This window comes from Bos grunniens, chromosome 28, assembly GCF_055505025.1.
Source record: "Bos grunniens cultivar Pamir isolate PY7600 chromosome 28, Bosgru_T2T1.0, whole genome shotgun sequence".
In the NCBI taxonomy this organism is placed as follows: domain Eukaryota; kingdom Metazoa; phylum Chordata; class Mammalia; order Artiodactyla; family Bovidae; genus Bos; species Bos grunniens.
Genome location: NC_141192.1, coordinates 16,768,998 through 16,787,190, shown reverse-complemented (window position 1 = coordinate 16,787,190; position 18,193 = coordinate 16,768,998). Strand labels below are relative to the sequence as shown.

The 18,193-nt window shown below is 39.2% G+C and overlaps 2 protein-coding genes across 12 annotated transcripts in view; both read right to left on the bottom strand.

The window, feature by feature from the left end:
• Positions 1–2,271: 2,271 nt before the first annotated feature.
• Positions 2,272–12,274, bottom strand: MSS51 (MSS51 mitochondrial translational activator). Of its 4 annotated transcripts, none has more exons than XM_086382072.1 (7): positions 12,228–12,274; positions 5,754–5,998; positions 5,332–5,487; positions 4,589–4,800; positions 3,832–4,398; positions 3,432–3,525; positions 2,272–3,168 (listed from the first exon to the last, which is right to left on the bottom strand). In XM_086382072.1, exons 4-7 carry the CDS (start codon positions 4,608–4,610, stop codon positions 2,949–2,951), a joined length of 903 nt encoding a protein of 300 aa, XP_086238198.1. In that variant the 5' UTR covers positions 4,611–4,800; positions 5,332–5,487; positions 5,754–5,998; positions 12,228–12,274; the 3' UTR covers positions 2,272–2,948. The 4 variants fall into 4 exon arrangements, with proteins under 4 accessions (XP_086238198.1, XP_086238196.1, XP_086238199.1 ...); XM_086382070.1 differs by having other exon boundaries at positions 4,589–4,713; XM_086382073.1 differs by lacking the exon at positions 3,432–3,525.
• Positions 12,275–14,851: 2,577 nt separating this feature from the next.
• PPP3CB (protein phosphatase 3 catalytic subunit beta) overlaps positions 14,852–18,193 on the bottom strand; it is a 47,934-nt gene continuing 44,592 nt past the window's right edge. For 4 of the 8 annotated variants that reach the window (XM_086382061.1, XM_086382062.1, XM_086382063.1 and 1 more), the window contains 2 exons: positions 17,867–17,896; positions 14,852–16,464 (listed from right to left, as the gene is read on the bottom strand). In XM_086382061.1, the coding sequence (XP_086238187.1) occupies positions 16,286–16,464; positions 17,867–17,896 (209 nt within the window). In that variant the 3' untranslated portion in view covers positions 14,852–16,285. The remainder of the gene's footprint in view (positions 16,465–17,866; positions 17,897–18,193) is intronic. The other 4 variants (XM_086382066.1, XM_086382067.1, XM_086382068.1 and 1 more) reach the window with 1 other exon arrangement.

Sequence of the window (18,193 nt, the reverse complement as noted above, 5' to 3'; positions counted from 1 at the left end):
CACACTGATTACCCTATTTAATTTTCTTTGTAGCACTTAAAAGCAGATCAAGTTCTGTATTTACTATGTGTCATCTCCCTCTGCTGCCCTCAGAATGTAAGCTCCTTGAGAACAGGGATATCTCTAGTGATGAGAAATAAATGTTCAATAAATCCTTTGTTGACTACAACAGGGCCCCCTAAACTCAAGCCAATTATTTCATCCAGTGATAACTAAATAGTTTTTTGGTTTTTTTTTTTCCAATACTGGAGGAAAAAACTGATTCTGATAGACTTGTTGAGAGATGGATATGTTGTCATCCACAGTAGAGTGTTATCCTAAGGGAATTTCAATGTAGTTTTGAAAATACAGATTTTTTTTACTTCATATGCTGACTTTAGAAAATATAACTCATTATATTGCTCCTGCTTTTGTCAGTCTTCTACTAGCAAACTGTAAACACTTTAAGGGCAAAAGCAGATTTGGAATCGTCAGCATTTAGCATGAAGTGAAGGCACTTTCATGTACTGTCATCACCATTCTAAGCTGGAAATTTTTGTGTCACCCATTGCTATGAGGTTTCTGTCTCCTGATTAGACTCTTAGCTATTTCACACTTCACACATATCAATCAGTAATCAAGCCCTATATATTTTACTTATATGTTCTAGCTACAAAATGTCATTATTTACCTATTTGCTTTCCTCATTACAGCTAGAAATTACCTCTTCTTTGCCATACGTTCTATAAACGACTTTAGCTGACGTGTACATCATTTGAACCATAAAAATGGCATTCCAACCCATTTTTCCACTGTCAAGCCATCTTGCACAGTAAATTCAATCTACTTATGTTACTGAATAAAATTTAAAGTGGTATGTATTTAGTAATAGCTACCATTTATTAAATACATACTATGTGCTAGGCACTGTGTTAAGCACTTAACAAATATTCTCACTTTTACATTCTCTGATTTAAAAGACTGTTTTTTGGTAACAGCTTCATTTTTTTTTTTTAACAGCTTCATTTTAATTCACTGATACAAAGTGTACACTTTAATGGTTTTCAATATAGAGTTGTACCATCACCACAATCAATTTTAGCAAACACATCACCGCCAAAATAAACCCCATATGTTTTATCTATCATCCTCAATACTCTCATCAGTCATCTTACGCTGCCACTAATCTACTTCGTTTCCACACATTTGCCTACTCTAAGCATTTTATATAAATGCACTCAGACAATATGTAGTCTTTTATGACTGGCTTTTCACTTAACATGAAGATGGATGAATCAAAGTTCATCCATGTGAGGCATGAATTAGTACTTCATTCTGGTTGTTCAATCACTAAATCATGTCCAACTCTTTACAACCCCATGGACTGCAGCACACCAGGCTTCCTTGTCCTTCACTATCTCTTGGAGTTTGTGCAGACTCATGTCCATTGAGTTGATGATGCTATCCAACCATCTTATCCTCTGTCACCCCCTTCTCCTGCCCTCAACCCTTCCCAGCATGGCCAAATATTTCATTATATGTACATACCACATTTTATCTATTCACAAGTTTACGGACACTTGGGTTATTTTCACCTTTTGGCTATTATGAGTAACGCTGCTATGAACATTTGTGCACAAATGTTTTAATTTCTCTGCTCCTACATACCAGGAGCAGAATAGCTGGATCAAATGGTAACTCAATGTTTAACTTCTTGAGAAATTGCCAGACTGTTTTCCAAAGTAGCTGCACAACTTTACATCCCTACAAGTAGTGTATGAGGGTTCAATTTCTCTACATTCTCATTAACACTTATTATCTTTTTTATTGTTGTCATACTTGCAAAAGAAGTGCTTTCTTTTACTGTACAAATGCAAATTTCTTTTGATTTGTGTTTCCAGATGACTAACGATGTTGAGCATCTTTTCATGTCCTTATTGATCATCTGTGTATCTTCTTTGGCGAAACATCTGTTCACATCATTTTCCCATTTTTAAACTGAGTTTTTTGTCCTTTTATTATTGAGCTGTAAGAGTTCTATATAATAATCTGGATACAAGTGGAGAGGTTGAGGTCTTAACAAGTTGTAGAAATGAATACTTAGGGAATATCCTAATCCTGAGAGTGTGGTAAGAAATGGATGACAACGGACAGGGTGTGGTATAGTGACAGGCCTAAAAAGAGAACTGACGTTAACCACTCCTTTGGCAAGAGAGAAACCTCCAATCTTGAGATGGTCTATGTAGACAAGTAACACTTGCCAGTGAATAGGAAATAAGATAAGACAAGTGATTTAAGAAGCCCCAAACTGAATTTATTGTGGTGTAGACCAAGTGATAACAAACTGCAGTATATTCAAGTAAAGTCTGAGACACCCTGGGATATCTAAAATACAACACAAGGGCAAAAAGTTGCTCTAAAGTTAGAAGTCCTCAAAAGAAACAGGAAAATGAGAAATGTATCTTGAAAAAGCCAGGAAGTACAACAGTTTGCCAATCCTCACAACCTCCCCCATGCTCCCAACCACTTCTCTGAATTGCTCATTCTTCCACCACTTCAAGTCATTAAGACATCTGCATTTTTTTAGCCCAAACTGCTGTATAAGAAGAAAATCTTTTTCAAAAGAGTAAGGTGCCATTCTTCTCCTTGGTGCCATCTGGTTCAAGTCAAAAGGTATAACTTTCTCACGAAGGAAACTGTTAAGAACTTTATGGTTTACAAAGACTGATATGAGGGCCTTTTGCGATACACTAAATCTAGAATCTTGTCTCTAGAAGCAACATGTGACTAACCTCTTAGAAATGAGTCACATCATACAGGAGCTCTCATTCAGCTTAGATTCTACCCAGACAAGTGAATTAGGTTTACGATATAGTAGATTTGAAAGTTGGCAACAATCTGGCATCAGCAGGTATTTCATCACAGCCTCTCCATTTTCTAGACATCCAGTCATGATCTGGCTCAGCTATTTATACCCTGTCATTTACTTTCTCTTCCAATTGCCTCTTATCCAGCTGGCAGGAGCTTCCAAGAAACATGATATAGTAGGCACTGCAGTAAACTGGCTGCTTGTTGGGGTTGGAGTAGACCTGTTCAGGTTTAAGGGATGCAAAAGGGTTAGCTCCATAGGCTGTGATGTGTGTATCCAGGTCCACCAAAATCTGCAACGAGGCTGCCAACTCCTGATGGCTATGGAAGACAAAGAAAAAAAAAATTGCTCTGCTGATTATGAAAAAGATAGAAGAACTGCTCATTAACCCCCAAAATTACCAAATGTCTATACTAACTGCTCAATTAATTAGCATAGCACTTTGAAGGGACAAGAAAGCCAAGTATGTGAAGGAAGAAAATCCTCACCAGAAGGTAGAACATGAGCAAGGGGGAGAGAAATGAGTTTATCTATAGAGGTGTGAGTGAATCAGGGAGGTACCACAAAGAAAGGAGGTCAAAACCTGTAAACAGTAATCATTGTAGGGATCCCATAATCACGAAGTAGCAAGAGGGTGGGCAGCCAAGCCTCCATCAAGTCCGGGGAAGCATGGAAACCTATGGAAGAAAGTAAGATGGGAACAGAAAGGGGAAATGCAAAGACAGATCCCAAACAACATAGTCCTATAATTGTGTCCAACCCTCACCTAGCTCACCTCCAAGGCTCATCTACCACCACCACCACCTACCCTAGATTCTTCAACGGAAAATTATGAACCGAAATAAAGCACATAATGATCAAACAGGGTCTTCATTATATTATGTTTAACCTGATCCAATGAAGAGGGCTCTAAAAGTACAAGGACCAGGATGGAAAACTCCCAGAGGACTGACCCCTTATTCCCCCAAACCAACAGCTCTTACCTGGATGGAATGCCACCACCAAATCTGGATGGGCTATCTGCCCAGTCTCTATCTGCTCCTCCCAGAAGTCATGATAGAGGCCCCTATGGCTACTAAGCTGTACTGTGCCAGGTTCCAGGAGTGAAGCTGAGGTACTCTGCGAAAAGCCAGCAGCCACATCTACACCCACCATGATTACATGGAGGCCAAGGTGTCCAGGAAACATGTAGCCAAGCTCATCATAGTCCCCAGGGCGAGTGAGGAATGTCTCTGCATGAGAAGCACCAACCACGTGCACTGTGCTTCCCCCAACCTTCCCAACATTTATTCCCAAGGCCCGAAGCCCAAAGCCCAGTGTCAAGGGCCGAGACAAGACATCTGTCAGCAACCGCTTCAAAGAGCCCTTCAGGACATCTGGGTCTGGTCTTGGCCGTCTTACACTGGCCCACAGGGTGGTCATGGCCTGACTGTCAAGCACAGCATCCATTGTATCATCTAGCTGTAAACGTCGCATAGAAAACCAGGTGTCCCAACCCTGTACAACTTCAGTCAGCCATGACCAAGGTCCTGAGGGTAGGACAAAATCACCTGCAGGAAAGAAGGAATAAGAAGATTCTAATCTTTTCCTGCCTTCAATATTCCCTCTATGTTCATTCTCCCAACCTGTCTCCACAACTGCTACCCCACTCCCCTGTCCCATTCAGTTCCTTTTTTTTTTTTTTAAACAATATGCTTTCATATGACCATTATGGCAGAGTTCCCAATACCGTCACTCTACCTGTGACCAGAAGCCATTCCATGAGACGGTCCACAGCTACAAGACGCAGTTCTTGACAAACCTTCCTGTGTGTTGGCCAGTCTGACTTCTGGCACTCTGGACCACAGTAATAGACATTTCTGCACCTGAGAGAATGAGCCCCAGAAATAGATGTTCCTATACCTCATAGGTGAATGGGGGACGCCTGGGGAAGGGAACTGATATTTCCGCACCTAGGAAGAAAGATCACTGGGTGAGGAAGGTAGGGAGAGGAACGACAGCTGCTGCACCAAATTTGGGGACTACGTTTGGCAGAGGAGGAAGGAGGGTGTGGGAATGCAATTTTTCTCTTGGATCAGAGTGACACTTCAGCCTCTATCTAGAACTAACTTTTTATATCTCTTATAGAGAAAAAAAAAAAAAAGCCCACCAGGAGTTTGTAGCTGCCCTGTTATCACAGGCGTGGCCCCAACCTCTTCAGAACATATATGGTCTTAATACTTAAGTACTCAAGAGAAGAGAGGTAGAAAGGATTATATTCTCGTCTCTGTCTAATCTCCCCATACCAAAATAAACATGAACCTCATAAGCAACTCTTTTCTAATTTCTCTGTGGCCTAGATCAGACAAAATGAGGAATGAACCTAAAGCTATGAAGGTCTGAAATGTCTAAAGGTCTTATAAGTCTCAGACCTTTCTTCCTGCAATGAAGTCTTGGAACAGGATCATTCCAGAAGTCTCCCCAACCAGCTCTTGACTAATCACCTTTTGCAGTGCCGGAGGACCTTAGAGTCTGAAAGGCCACTAGGGAGTGCTTTACAGTAAGCACAGAATCGGAATGTGTCCTCCATCTTCTGGAACATTTCTTCAAGGCATCGGTATCCAAAGCCTGACACTGGAGTACCGCCGTCTAGCACCAACCTGCAGAGACAGTATGGAGAAGGAATGGCAACAGGAAAAATATCTCCAAAAGTTCTCATGATACCTACCCTGACTTCTATATATTTTCACCTCTCCTACTCCCATTATTTCTCATTTAAGCAAATTATATTTTATAGTAATAAAACTGGCACAATTTGGGATGAGAAAATCCCTCATTGCAAATACCCCATATTTCCCAAGCTATACTTCCTCTCCACCTTCTGCCGGAGACAATATATCACTCTTGCACAGAGCTACTCACTCACTTGTATTCTTCGTAGCTTTTCATGTTCAGTTTTTGAAGGATCAGCTGGGATAGGCCAGGAACATTATCCTCCAAGGAGGAGAAGCCAAGTTTATCAATGCTAGGGCCAGGTTTAGTGAGGATCAGAGGCACAGGAGCCACAACTGTAGGTGGGGTCTCAACCACAGGAGCCACTGATGAGGGGGATTTCTTGTGCCTTCGTCGTCGGGACCGTGGAGCCATGGTCTATCCAATAATACCTGGGGACTATATGTAGAACAGATATGTAAGTTTGTAAGTTGGACACACATGATGTGTTTTCATATGTTTGACCTTTTACTTGTCATTCTAGTCTCTCAGGCCCAGGTAATAGTAAGATTTATTTCATATCTACTGATTATTGATCACCACATGCAGTTGTAAAAAACAGAGAATTAATTATATGTGAATATAATTATGCATATATGTGTTATACATGAAGTTCTATATATAATATAGATGCTTAGAAAAAGTCTGGGATGGCTCATATAAAACTGATAACAGTTATTTTTCCTCTGAGAAGGGGCAAAGGCCCTACAGTGGGAACTAGGTCAATGAACTTTAGACTTATTTGCAATGTGTGACTTCTTATACAAAGAATATATTCATGTGCTATTAGTGTGTTCCTAAAAATCAACTTAAAATAAAGGAAAAAGCAAGAAAGGTTTTGGTTGTCCAAAACTATCGTGTAACTGGAGAAATAATCAATCTAATCTAGTTGGAGAAGGAAAACACTCATTTTAAAAGACCTATCATCACATTTATAAGCAATAAACCCAAAAGTAGAAATCAAATGGATGTAAAATGAGCACTAGCACTTACAATGCTGAGTTATATAGCTGGAGCAAGTTATACGAAATAGTTGTGAAAAAAGAAGCAAAAAGCAAAGGAGAAAAGGAAAGATAACATCTGAATGCAGAGTTCCAAAGAACAGCAAGAAGAGATAAGAAAGCCTTCTTCAGTGATCAATGCAAAGAAATAGAGGAAAACAACAGAACGGGAAAGACTAGAGATCTCGTCAAGAAAATTAGAGATACCAAGGGAACATTTCATGCAAAGATGGGCTCGATAAAGGACAGAAATGGTATGGACCTAACAGAAGCAGAAGATATTAAGAAGAGGTGGCAAGAATACACAAAAGAACTGTACAAAAAGATCTTCATGACCCAGATAATCACGATGGTGTGGTCACTGACTTAGAGCCAGACATTTTGGAATGTGAAGTCAAGTGGGCCTTAGAAAGTATCACTACGAACAAAGCTAGTGGAGGTGACAGAATTCCAGTTGAGCTATTTCAAATCCTGAAAGATGATGCTGTGAAAGTGCTGCACTCAATATGCCAGCAAATTTGGAAAACTCAGCAGTGGCCACAGGACTGGAAAAGGTCAGTTTTCATTCTAATCCCAAAGAAAGGCAATGCCAAAGAATGCTCAAACTACCTACTGCACAACTGCACTCATCTCACACGCTAGTAAAGTAATGCTCAAAATTCTCCAAGCCAGGCTTTAGCAATACGTGAACTGTGAACTTCCTGATATTCAAGCTGGTTTTAGAAAAGGCAGAGGAACCAGAGATCAAATTGCCAACATCCGCTGGATCATGGAAAAAGGAAGAGAGTTCCAGAAAAATATCTATTTCTGCTTTATTGACTATGCCAAAGCCTATGACTGTGTGGATCACAATCAACCGTGGAAAATTCTGAAAGAGACAGGAATACCAGAACACCTGATCTGCCTCTTGAGAAATCTGTATGCAGGTCAGGAAGCAACAGTTAGAACTGGACATGGAACAACAGACTGGTTCCAAATAGGAAAAGGAGTACGTCAAGGCTGTATATTGTCACCCTGCTTATTTAACTTATATGCAGAGTACATCATGAGAAACGCTGGACTGGAAGAAACACAAGCTGCAATCAAGACTGCCCCGGGAGAAATATCAATCACCTCAGATATGCAGATGACACCACCCTTATGGCAGAAAATGAAGAGGAACTAAAAAGCCTCTTGATGAAAGTGAAAGTAGAGAGTGAAAAAGTTGGCTTAAAGCTCAACATTCAGAAAATGAAGATCATGGCATGCGGTCCCATCACTTCATGGGAAATAGATGGGGAAACAGTGGAAACAGTGTCAGACTTTATTTTTCTGGGCTCCAAAATCACTGCAGATGGTGACTGCAGCCATGGAATTAAAAGACGCTTACTCCTTGGAAGGAAAGTTATGACCAACCTACATAGCATATTGAAAAGCAGAGACATTACTTTGCCAACAAAGGTTCGTCTAGTCAAGGCTATGGTTTTTCCTGTGGTCATGTATGGATGTGAGAGTTGGACCGTGAAGAAAGCTGAAGGCCGAAGAATTGATGCTTTTGAACTGTGGTGTTGGAGAAGACTCTTGAGAGTCCCTTGGACTGCAAGGAGATCCAACCAGTTCATTCTGAAGGAGCTCAGCCCTGGGATTTCTTTGGAAGGAATGATGCTAAAGCTGAAACTCCAGTACTTTGGCCACCTCATGCGAAGAGTTAACTCATTGGAAAAGACTCTGATGCTGGGAGGGATTGGGGGCAAGAGGAGAAGGGGACGACAGAGGAGGAGATGGCTGGATGGCATCACTGATTCGATGGACGTGAGTCTCAGTGAACTCCGGGAGTTGGCGATGGACAGGGATGCCTGGCGTGCTGTGATTCATGGAGTGGCAAAGAGTCGGACATGACTGAGCGACTGATCTGATCTGATATGTAGTATTAGGAAAATCTCCTAAAGAGATGAGTTCTGAAGTATAACTAGGCCCACATTCACCAACTACCTAGCAAGAACTCTGTGATGTCCTCCTTTCCTGGCCTGTCTTCTATTCCTTTTACAAGGACTGAGGAAATCAAAGAGACTATATTGGAAAAAATTAAAACACCCATTCATTCAATAAATACTTACTGATAAACAGATGAAATCATTCACAAAATACCATAACAGAAACAAATGTGAAAAAAAATATACAGGACATTTAAATGTCTTATAGAAGGGATAGATGTAAACCATAACAAAAGGCAGTATATAAATCTTACAAGAAAAATGAAACTAAAAGCACTAATGGGAGATCAGAAGAGAGTCTCTTCAGTTGGTAAGCTGCAGGCAGATTTTATGAAGCAGGTAGCAGCTGGAATAGACCATTAAGTATGGTGATGTTTTGAATATACAAATACAGGGAAAGAGGAATTCTAAGCACAGAGAAGAGTATGAGCACAACAAATGTAGATGGGAAAATCCTGGGAACTAAGGAACTAGAATGGTTTAAGTGTAAAGATCTAACTGTAAGAGATAAAACTATAAAATCTTAGAAGAACACAGGAGAAAAGTTTCATGATATTGGATTTGGCAAGTTCCTGAATATGACACAAAAAGCACACACAATAAAATAAAAAAGATAACTTGGACTGCATCAAAATTTTAAACCTTTTGTGCATCAAAGGACAGAGTGAAATGACAACCCACAGAATGGGAAAGAATATTTGTAAAGCACGTATCTGATGAGAGATTAATATCCTGAATATGTGAAGAACTTCTAAAACTCAACAAATGGCTCAATTAAAACTGGGCAAAAGTCTTGAATAGTTCTCCAAAGAAAATATACAAATTGCCAATAAGCATATGATGCTAAACATCACTAATCAAAGGCTAATCAAAACCGTGAGACACCACTTCACTCCAACTAGGATGGCCATTATCGAAATACTAGAAATTAACAAAAGTGTTGGTGAGGATATGGAAAAACTAGAACCTTCCTCAACTGATTGTAGAAGGACAAAATGGTGCAGCTGCTTTGCAAAACAGTATGGCAGCTCTGCAAAAAGTTAAATATAGAATTACCATATGACTCAGCAATTTCACTCCTAGGTATATACTCAAAATAACTGAATACATGCACACAAACAAATGCCTATACACAAATGTCCATAGCAGCACTATTCACAACAGTCAAAAGGTAGAAACAAACTAAAGGTCACCAAAAGATGGATGAATAAACAAACTGGGAGACACATACATACACACATACACATGCTGCTGCTGCTGCTGCTGCTAAGTCGCTTCAGTCGTGTCCGACTCTGTGCGACACCATAGACGGCAGCCCACCAGGCTCCCCCGTCCCTGGGATTCTCCAGGCAAGAACACTGGAGTGGGTTGCCATTTCCTTCTCCAATGCGTGAAAGTGAAGTCACTCAGTCGTGTCCGACTCTCAGCGACCCCATGGACTGCAGCCTACCAGGCTCCTCTGTCCATGGGATTTTCCAGGCAGGAGTACTGGAGTGGGGTGCCATCGCCTTCTCCGCACACATACACATACATACATATAAATTCAGCCATTAAAAGAAACGAATACTGATACATGCTACAATGTGGATAAATTATGCTAAGTGAAAGAAGCCAGACATAAAACAACACATTATATGATTCCAATTTTATGAAGTATCAAGAATAGGTAAATCCAAAGACAGAAAGCAGATCCATGGTTCCAAGGGCTGGGTTAAAGGAGGAATGAGGAATAACTGCTTGGTTATGGGTGTTTTGGGGGGGAGTGACGAAAATGTTTTAGAACTAGATAGAGGTGATGGTCGCACAATAATGTGAATGTACTAAATGTCACTTAATTGCTCATTTTAAAAGGATTATTTTGTTATGTGAATTTTACCTCAATTAAAAAAAAAAAGAAAGGTATCTATAAGAGCTCTTGAAGCTAAAAAGTTGTTTTGCTCCCCAGATAAAAATGCCTGTAGGTACAGGGAAATGACAGGATATGACAATGCCGACAGTGGCTGGTTTTACTACGAATGAGTTAACTATTAAAGTTCAAATCAAGAATTGTGTTCTGCTCCAAAAATGGTCTAACACTGAATCGTTCCAGACCTGATCTGTTGGAGAGAATGCTCATTCAGCTGAGATGTAGGTGGCAGAACAATCAAACAAAAACCCTCCCCTAATCATCCAGCTAACACACATCACTTTACAACATGACTGTTGTAAACCACTGTTCCCAGGCTAATGGAAGAACGAATCTGATTTCCTTTGTACTTTCTTTCTCTTCATCCTTTCATTCTACCCTTGTATTCTTTCCCCTCATTGCATAAATGAAGGAACAGTTTCAAAGTCCACAAAACAGAAATAACTAAGCTCATCTGTATATCATACCTTCTATATTCCCACCAATAAAGAAAAAATTAGACCTAAAGATAGTACATTATTTTAGGATTCAAGAGTCATCTCTCTCTACTAAAGGGTGGATGGAATTGCCCTCATGCCTTAGGATCCCATTTCCAAAAACTGACCTGGCTTTTCCCTCCAATTTTAATCACCAAGCATTTGCTTCACTGGGATTCTTCTGAATCCCAGAATCACTACAATTCTAGAATAAGTATTTATATGCTCTCTCTACTTAGCCCCCTCTGGCAAGACATCACTTTCTTAAACCTTGAAAGAATGGACTTTTCTTTATAGATATGGAGGAAAAGTATTTTTGAGAGAAATCAAGTCTTAATTCCATAAGTAGTATCTTTCTGATATTCAACCAAAGGCCTTTATTCTGCAATAGAAGCCAAATAAGACCAAAAGGTGCTTATCTGCCTTTCCAAAGAGAGGTCCTTCCTCCAATGGAAGATTAAGTCCAAAGGAAGACTGTTTGAACCCGCTAGAAGTCAAGGGATCACAGAGTTTGGGGAAGTATGGTGTTGGTGAAATCTTTGACGTCATACTTGCCTCTGTGTCTGGAGTGGGTTCCTGATACAAATGGACTAATTTTCTGAACGGAAGGTAAGAAGGTGGGAATGAGGAGCCAGATCTTTGCATTTGCATCTGTATATATCATCAGGCTCATGTCTGAGTTTGTATACCCAGATTCCCTGGTCCTAACTTTCCTGCAATGAGATCCAGGATCCTTCAAGTTTGTGGGTGGGGTTGGGGGCTGACCTGAGAGAAACAAAGGCAGTGACTTGAGCTCTAATTTATTCTCAGTATATAGAGAGAACACCAACACCAAGCACTGGAGAAGAGACATGAATTCGATGGCCTACAAAAACTTATTTCTCATCTCTAAATTTCCTAAAATATTACCTAGCCTATTCCCACACCTAGGTTTCCCATCGTCCCTGCTCCTTACCACCAACAGACTCAAATTTCACCAAATCATACTCATCTTTTCACCATCTCCAGACCGGTGAGACTTATCTAATTTTCTCTAATTCACCAGCAAACAAAAAATGTCTTTAGGGAGGTAAGGAAGAGAAGGGTAAGTAAAGCTAGTCACTGGGGATCCTCAAAAGGGGTTGGGAAAAGAAAAAGGAGAAATACATTAGGAACATTGCTATTATGACCACATTTAGCTGCCTAATCAGTGATTAACACTCCCTTGGGTGATAAATTCTTTACTTAACTATAAACTAAGCAAGCAGAGGAGTTGATGGAAAAGTAACTTACCCTGCTAAGCCCTCAGCTTCCTTCCTTCTCTTTCTTCCAAGTGAAGTAAATGCTTGATCTCCTCAGATCCAGGTTGTGGCTGATTTGCAGCTGTCCCTTCATATCACTTTCATTTGCAAACTGCTGAAATGCTGGGTCTCTGTGATTAGGTGTGCCCTGCCAACCAGACAGACAACACTGAATTCTTCCTAACGAGGCAAGCAACGGCCTGGCCCCCTGCCCGTGGACTACTCTCTTTCTGACCTTCCTTCTCTGCCAAGAAGGCTCAGAACTCTGTCAACACTCCCAAGCCCACCAAAGGCCAAGAAGGCTGAGGAAAGGTGAAGCCTACTGCTTCCTGGGCCTCTCTTATTAAGGCAACATTTCTGTTCCCAGTCCAGACGTCAAGAATAAGCCCCGGGGTTAGTTCAGAAGTCAGTATTTGATACACATTAGCACAGAGAAACAGGAACTCCTACAGTTCTAAGATGTCAATCTAGACCTAGGATGGGTTCTCCCAAGCCCAGAGTCCTTTTTAGCATAACAAACACTGCTCTAACTTAACTTGACAACTTAAGTACAAATATAATGCCCAGAAAAGAAGAATAGAAATAGTCATTCAATGGTAAACAAAGGGAAATCAGTTGTAGGAGAAACATCCAGAATTAATTTGTAAAATTCAATTTCCCTGAAAAGACAGCAAGGCACTTTCTGAGGAGATGTCATCAGGGTATTCCACCTGTTTATTTTAAAAGAGGAATAGTGACTTTCCTCATGGTCTAGTGGTTAAGACTCTGAGCTGCCACTGCAGGGGACGTGGGTTGGACCCACAGGATGTGGCCAAAAAAAAAAAAAAAAAAAAGGAATAAAACTTTCTGGGATATTAATGTAAGCAAGAGCAATATATTAATGACTAAAAACACACTATTTCTAGGAACAGAAAAAAAATAGAAAACAATCAACTCAAATACCTCATTCCTTCCTGTAATGGATGCTGATCCAGAGAATTTTTAATTCCACATTCCTAGCTCCTTGTCACTTAGAGCTATTAAGCACTAGAACCTATCAGAAGTTGCTAGTGCATGGTTCTGTATGACTCTAAGACCTGACTTTGCTCACATCTGGCCCCAGCTATGTCACTTACCTGCTTCTGTGAACATCATCAAACTAGGGAACAGAACCACTTGCAGTGAGGTCCTGGACCGTGGCAAATAAATCTACATATGAACAGATGCAGAGAGTGGATTCCAAGGAAACCTCAAACTGCAGAAGCACAAACTACAAGCAGGGAAGGTGGAAGAAAAGTGTTAAGGATGCCAAAAAAAAAAAAACAAACCATTACATAACATTATGTAGAATAGCTGTGGAAAAGGAAAATCAGTTGCAATAGGCAAAAATCCTGAATAAAATAAGGATAATTCATTTTAAGCAAAGATTTCAGGCCAATTTCAAATTTAATTGGTAGAGCATTTAAAGGTTTTGAGGTTTGTTAATGGCTAAACTGCAAAAGGTCACAGAAGTCAGATCGTCTTTTCTAACTCAGAATGTCATCTTTGAATGTAAAGCAAGATGATATATAGGAAAAATTTGATATTGAATAGCAATTTTACCAACATTACTACTATTCTGGTAGATATTTAAATTTATAATTTAGGAAGATCTGAACTTTTCACAACTTGCATTCATCATCAGTTATGTTTTAAAAAAACTTTTAAAATATTTCTATAGTTCATTGTGAAACTAGTTAAAAGACAGACTAGAAAGAGCTTCCTATTCAACAAATAGGAAAGGATCTATGAGACACTGGGTGATAATACTCTACCACTCTTCATGTATACCCCTTTTTCTGAATTCCATTCTTTCCTCTTATTTTCTTCTTTTTAATTTTTACCATTAACCCTAATTCTTCTGCTTTGCTAATGATGCTTCATATTTACCTATGCTTCCATAAATATTATATAACCCTAGTGATGGACCTAAGGACTAAAGAAGTTAATACTACTTGATAGATCAGTTAAGCTCTTAATTTAGAAATGCTATTACAGCAAGAAGCTGTAATGATTAACAATTTGAGCTCTCTTTGCTACCAAAAATTAGGCAAGTATAAATATTTCAATTTAATGTTTCATAATGTATCATAATGTTGAAAACTGTAATTAAACTTCCTATACAGTTATATTATAAAATGTTGAACAAAATGCAAATTTCCCTCAATTTGCAAAGTTCTATACTTATTTTGATTATGACAAAGAAGAAAGGAGTATAATGGCAGTATCATTTTTTCTTATTGTTAAAACATCTAATATATTCCAAATAGTACTGTAACAAAATTATAGACAATGTTTTCTTTCAATTAAAAGTTAACTGAAACACTGATTTTAAATAATAGATTTAGGCCTATAATAGGCATCCAGAGTCTCCTAGTGCTCAGTTACTAGTACTCATATAAAACAAGTGCAGTCAAAGTTTTTTTAAAAAAAGAGCAAAATTTATGAAGACAAGAATTTAATTAATCAAATTAGCATTAACTATCCAGGAGATAATTTTCTCTTAAGGATATATCCCAATTCTATTAACTGGATTTTCTGATTTGCAGGAGAAGGTCAAATCAGACTATATCTTCCAAATAAAACCCAACACAGAGATAGGAGCAGCGGCCCATGCATGGAATTTATTGTGTGCTACTGTTTATAAAATACTCGAATAGTCCTGCACATGCATAATATTTCCAACTTAGACAGGAGACCATACAGGGTGCACTTTCTGGCAAACAAACAATAGATGGTTCCGCTGCCTGGAGCTCTGAGTTGTATTCCAGGGCATGAGGGAAGCAAGCCACCAAAGTAAAGGTAAATACCAAACTGCAGTGGCAGTCAATACAGGTCAGTAATTGTGTAAAATTAGCACATGGTTCCATTTAGTTTACCCAAGCAGTACTGTAACTATCAAAAGAAAATGTTCAACATGCAGTCTTGACTCTTATGCTTCCACTAACATCTGAATGACTGAACAGAACCATTGCTTCTATGCTGCACTGTGTAATCAAAACACTTCCAGAACATTTTAAAATTTCCTTTGCATCAAAACATAAAATGATAGAAAGCCAGCAGTAAATCACCCTGGTGGCTGTATAAGCAACTTGAGTACTCACAATAAACTAAAATTTCTCATAACATCTAGGTAACCTATACATGTCGTACCTGTACATCATAGGTCTATATATTAAATATCTGCAAAATTAAAACATGCATACACAAAATACGTCAAGTTTTACAGACATGATTTGAATTAAAATTACTTTGACAATGTACAAACTTCTTTTTAAAGTACCTTAAATGAGTAATTCTGTAATTCTTCATAATTCTGAAATTTAGAGATTTTCTTCTTAAATCTGTGGGGTTTAAATCTCAAAAGATCTGGGCAAGAAAGATTCTAAATTAGTTTTTAGATTTGTGTTCAAGTAAGAGAGTCTGCCTAGAAACAGGTTATGCATTCATAATTGAAAAAACCAAGACTATATTACAGAATTAGCCACATTTAAGAACTATAGACCTGAGGTCAGCATTTTATTTAAATGCCAACTGGGTTTCTCAGCATTTTGCCCATAATTCAAAATACAGCTTAGTAACCTCGGAAATGTATTTTAAGACCATGCTAATTCATCCTTTAAAGACATTTCATGGAAAAAAAAAAAGTCCACATTAGCTCTTAGGATTGTATTTGAAGTAATGGTTGAAAAACAAAATCTAATTCTACTGAGGGGAAAAAGAAATCTCATTTGTAAACGTAAATGTGTGAACCACAAGCATAAATGGAGGTGTAGTCGCCCTCCACTGGAAATTGCCCCAAGCCCCTTGCTCACTGCTCTCCACCTTGGCAGCGATGACCCAATCTTATCAGTTAGCACATGTCCCAGGGCCCTCAAGCCTCCATCCAGGAAGGGGGCTGGGGTCTCAAAAGCACAATGGTTTCTCCAGAGGGACTGTGACATTTACAGTCAGCTTGGCCGACCCCTCCAGTTCCTCGGGTGATCTGTCCATTTGGGGCCCGAGATGTGAGAGTCCCTGGGAAGCCGTGGGTCACTGGGCACCATGGTTGCCAGTCCCGTGGTTCTCAGTGGCATGTGCGGTGTTCAGAGAATTGAAACCATCTTGCTGTACAGCATCTTTCCGGGGTGGCATTCTCTCATTGATCCTATCCAAACCCTTTGCCTCTTCAAAACTGCAGATTCTATGTGGTGGAGAGAATCCTCGTATTGCTTAACAAAATGCAAATTTGATAAGTCAGTAATTGAAAACATTTCTGAGATTTCAAAAACATAATTAATGATTTTTAAGAAGAAAGAAATTAGTTGTACATAGCAACATTTAAACTGTACTGTAACTGAAGCCTATCCCCATTCCAGATTTCCCCTTAAAATATGAAACATTTAAACCTAAATATAAACATGATAGCTTCATAGATGGCAAGTGTTAGCATAGCCTTAAAAAAACAAGACACAAAAATAGCCCTCTCCTGACCCTGAGATCAGGCAATGGTCTCAGGGTCTCAACCTGACTCCTACTTCATCAATTATCTCCTACCTCAGGCTCTAAAATCAACAGTGGCTATCACAGTAAGACAGCAACAAGAGTAGGGGCAAGTGAGGAGGCTAAACGAATTAATCCTTCACATACAAATCTGTACCAAGAACATGGGAGTAGAAAAGAAATAAAGCTAAAATTTAGCAATTAGAACTACCTTGGAGGACAAGGTATCATCACTCCATCACCACCAATATGAAATGAAAAAGGTGGGAAATGCCTCCAGGAGGTAGATCTGTGTTTGTAGGTAACAAAAAGTATTTAGAGTTCCATATTTAGGAGATGCTTTCCCTAATTCACTAGCTATTCATTGCCTATTTTTTGGAAACCTAAATCAAAACAGACAGCAATCCTCCTTCAACTGGTATGGTTTCTTATTCACTTCATCTGGAGTGATGTATCCTCTATTATTAAAATGTGCATAGAAAAGATTTCCATACTATTGATTATGATCTAGTTGCTTCAATATGCAATCCCTGAGACTCAAAAGTCTGTGCATGTGAACCAAATAAATGGTTGGGGCAGCAAAGCTTTCAGCAACGTGTAATACCAAGTCAATACAGGATACACATGAATATACTATTACCAGCAAACAACAGCCCAAACTGCAGCACAAAATCATAGTGACAGCTCCTGCACTCTCAAGGGAATTACGGAAAATGACTTCATCATTTTTTTATCACGAGAATACCAAACCTGTATCTAGAGAGGATTTCACTCAAGAATATAAAAATGTGAGTAGCAAAGAATCATGCAAAATATGGAACAGGTCTTTATTTGCAACTATAAATGCTATAATATTATAGCATAACATGCTGTACTCTAAAGAATTCTGAAACATTAAATGCTGGTCTCATTACTATACTAGAAAAGGGAAAAAACCAAATTGTCACTATGGATATCAGTCCTTGTGATTTTAAAAAAAAGGAAGAAGAAGATATGACTGTTAAACCTGAGTCAGTGAGTATGATTCATCTTGGGCTGTGCAAGCTAGAAGTAAGACACACCCATAGGACATTCTCTGATGCCCACCCACACACCACAGATCTCTGCCCAGCGCAAGGACTCTGATCGTACCTTTTTCAGCCTCAATAGCCTCAACTGTGGCTGTACAGAAGTGAGCAGAGGCATGCAAAATGAATGAGAGAGATGAGAAGGGTCATATTGTACAGCAGAAAAGGCAATGATCACTTAAAAAATATAACAGTACCCCATACTACATCATCATTTACAATTTAACATATATAGTACCCATATTAGAGAACCCCATCCAATCCCCCAATTCCTGACACAGCACAGTTTACACACAGCACTAAGACACCATCGCTCAATGCACAGAACACATAGACCTATTATAAACACAGACACCTCAGCATCCATGCAAATGCTAGTATTAAAATTATC

Excerpts from the sequence above, each read along its gene's own strand:
- MSS51 (XM_086382070.1), bottom strand. The coding sequence starts at position 5,974 with ATGGCTCCACGGTCCCGACGACGAAGGCACAAGAAATCCCCCTCATCA. Across the intron at positions 4,714-5,331 it reads GTCCTCCGGCACTGCAAAAG|GTGCAGAAATGTCTATTACT; the intron begins GTGATTAGTCAA and ends TCATTCTCTCAG. Across the intron at positions 4,399-4,588 it reads GGAATGGCTTCTGGTCACAG|GTGATTTTGTCCTACCCTCA; the intron begins GTAGAGTGACGG and ends TCTTTCCTGCAG.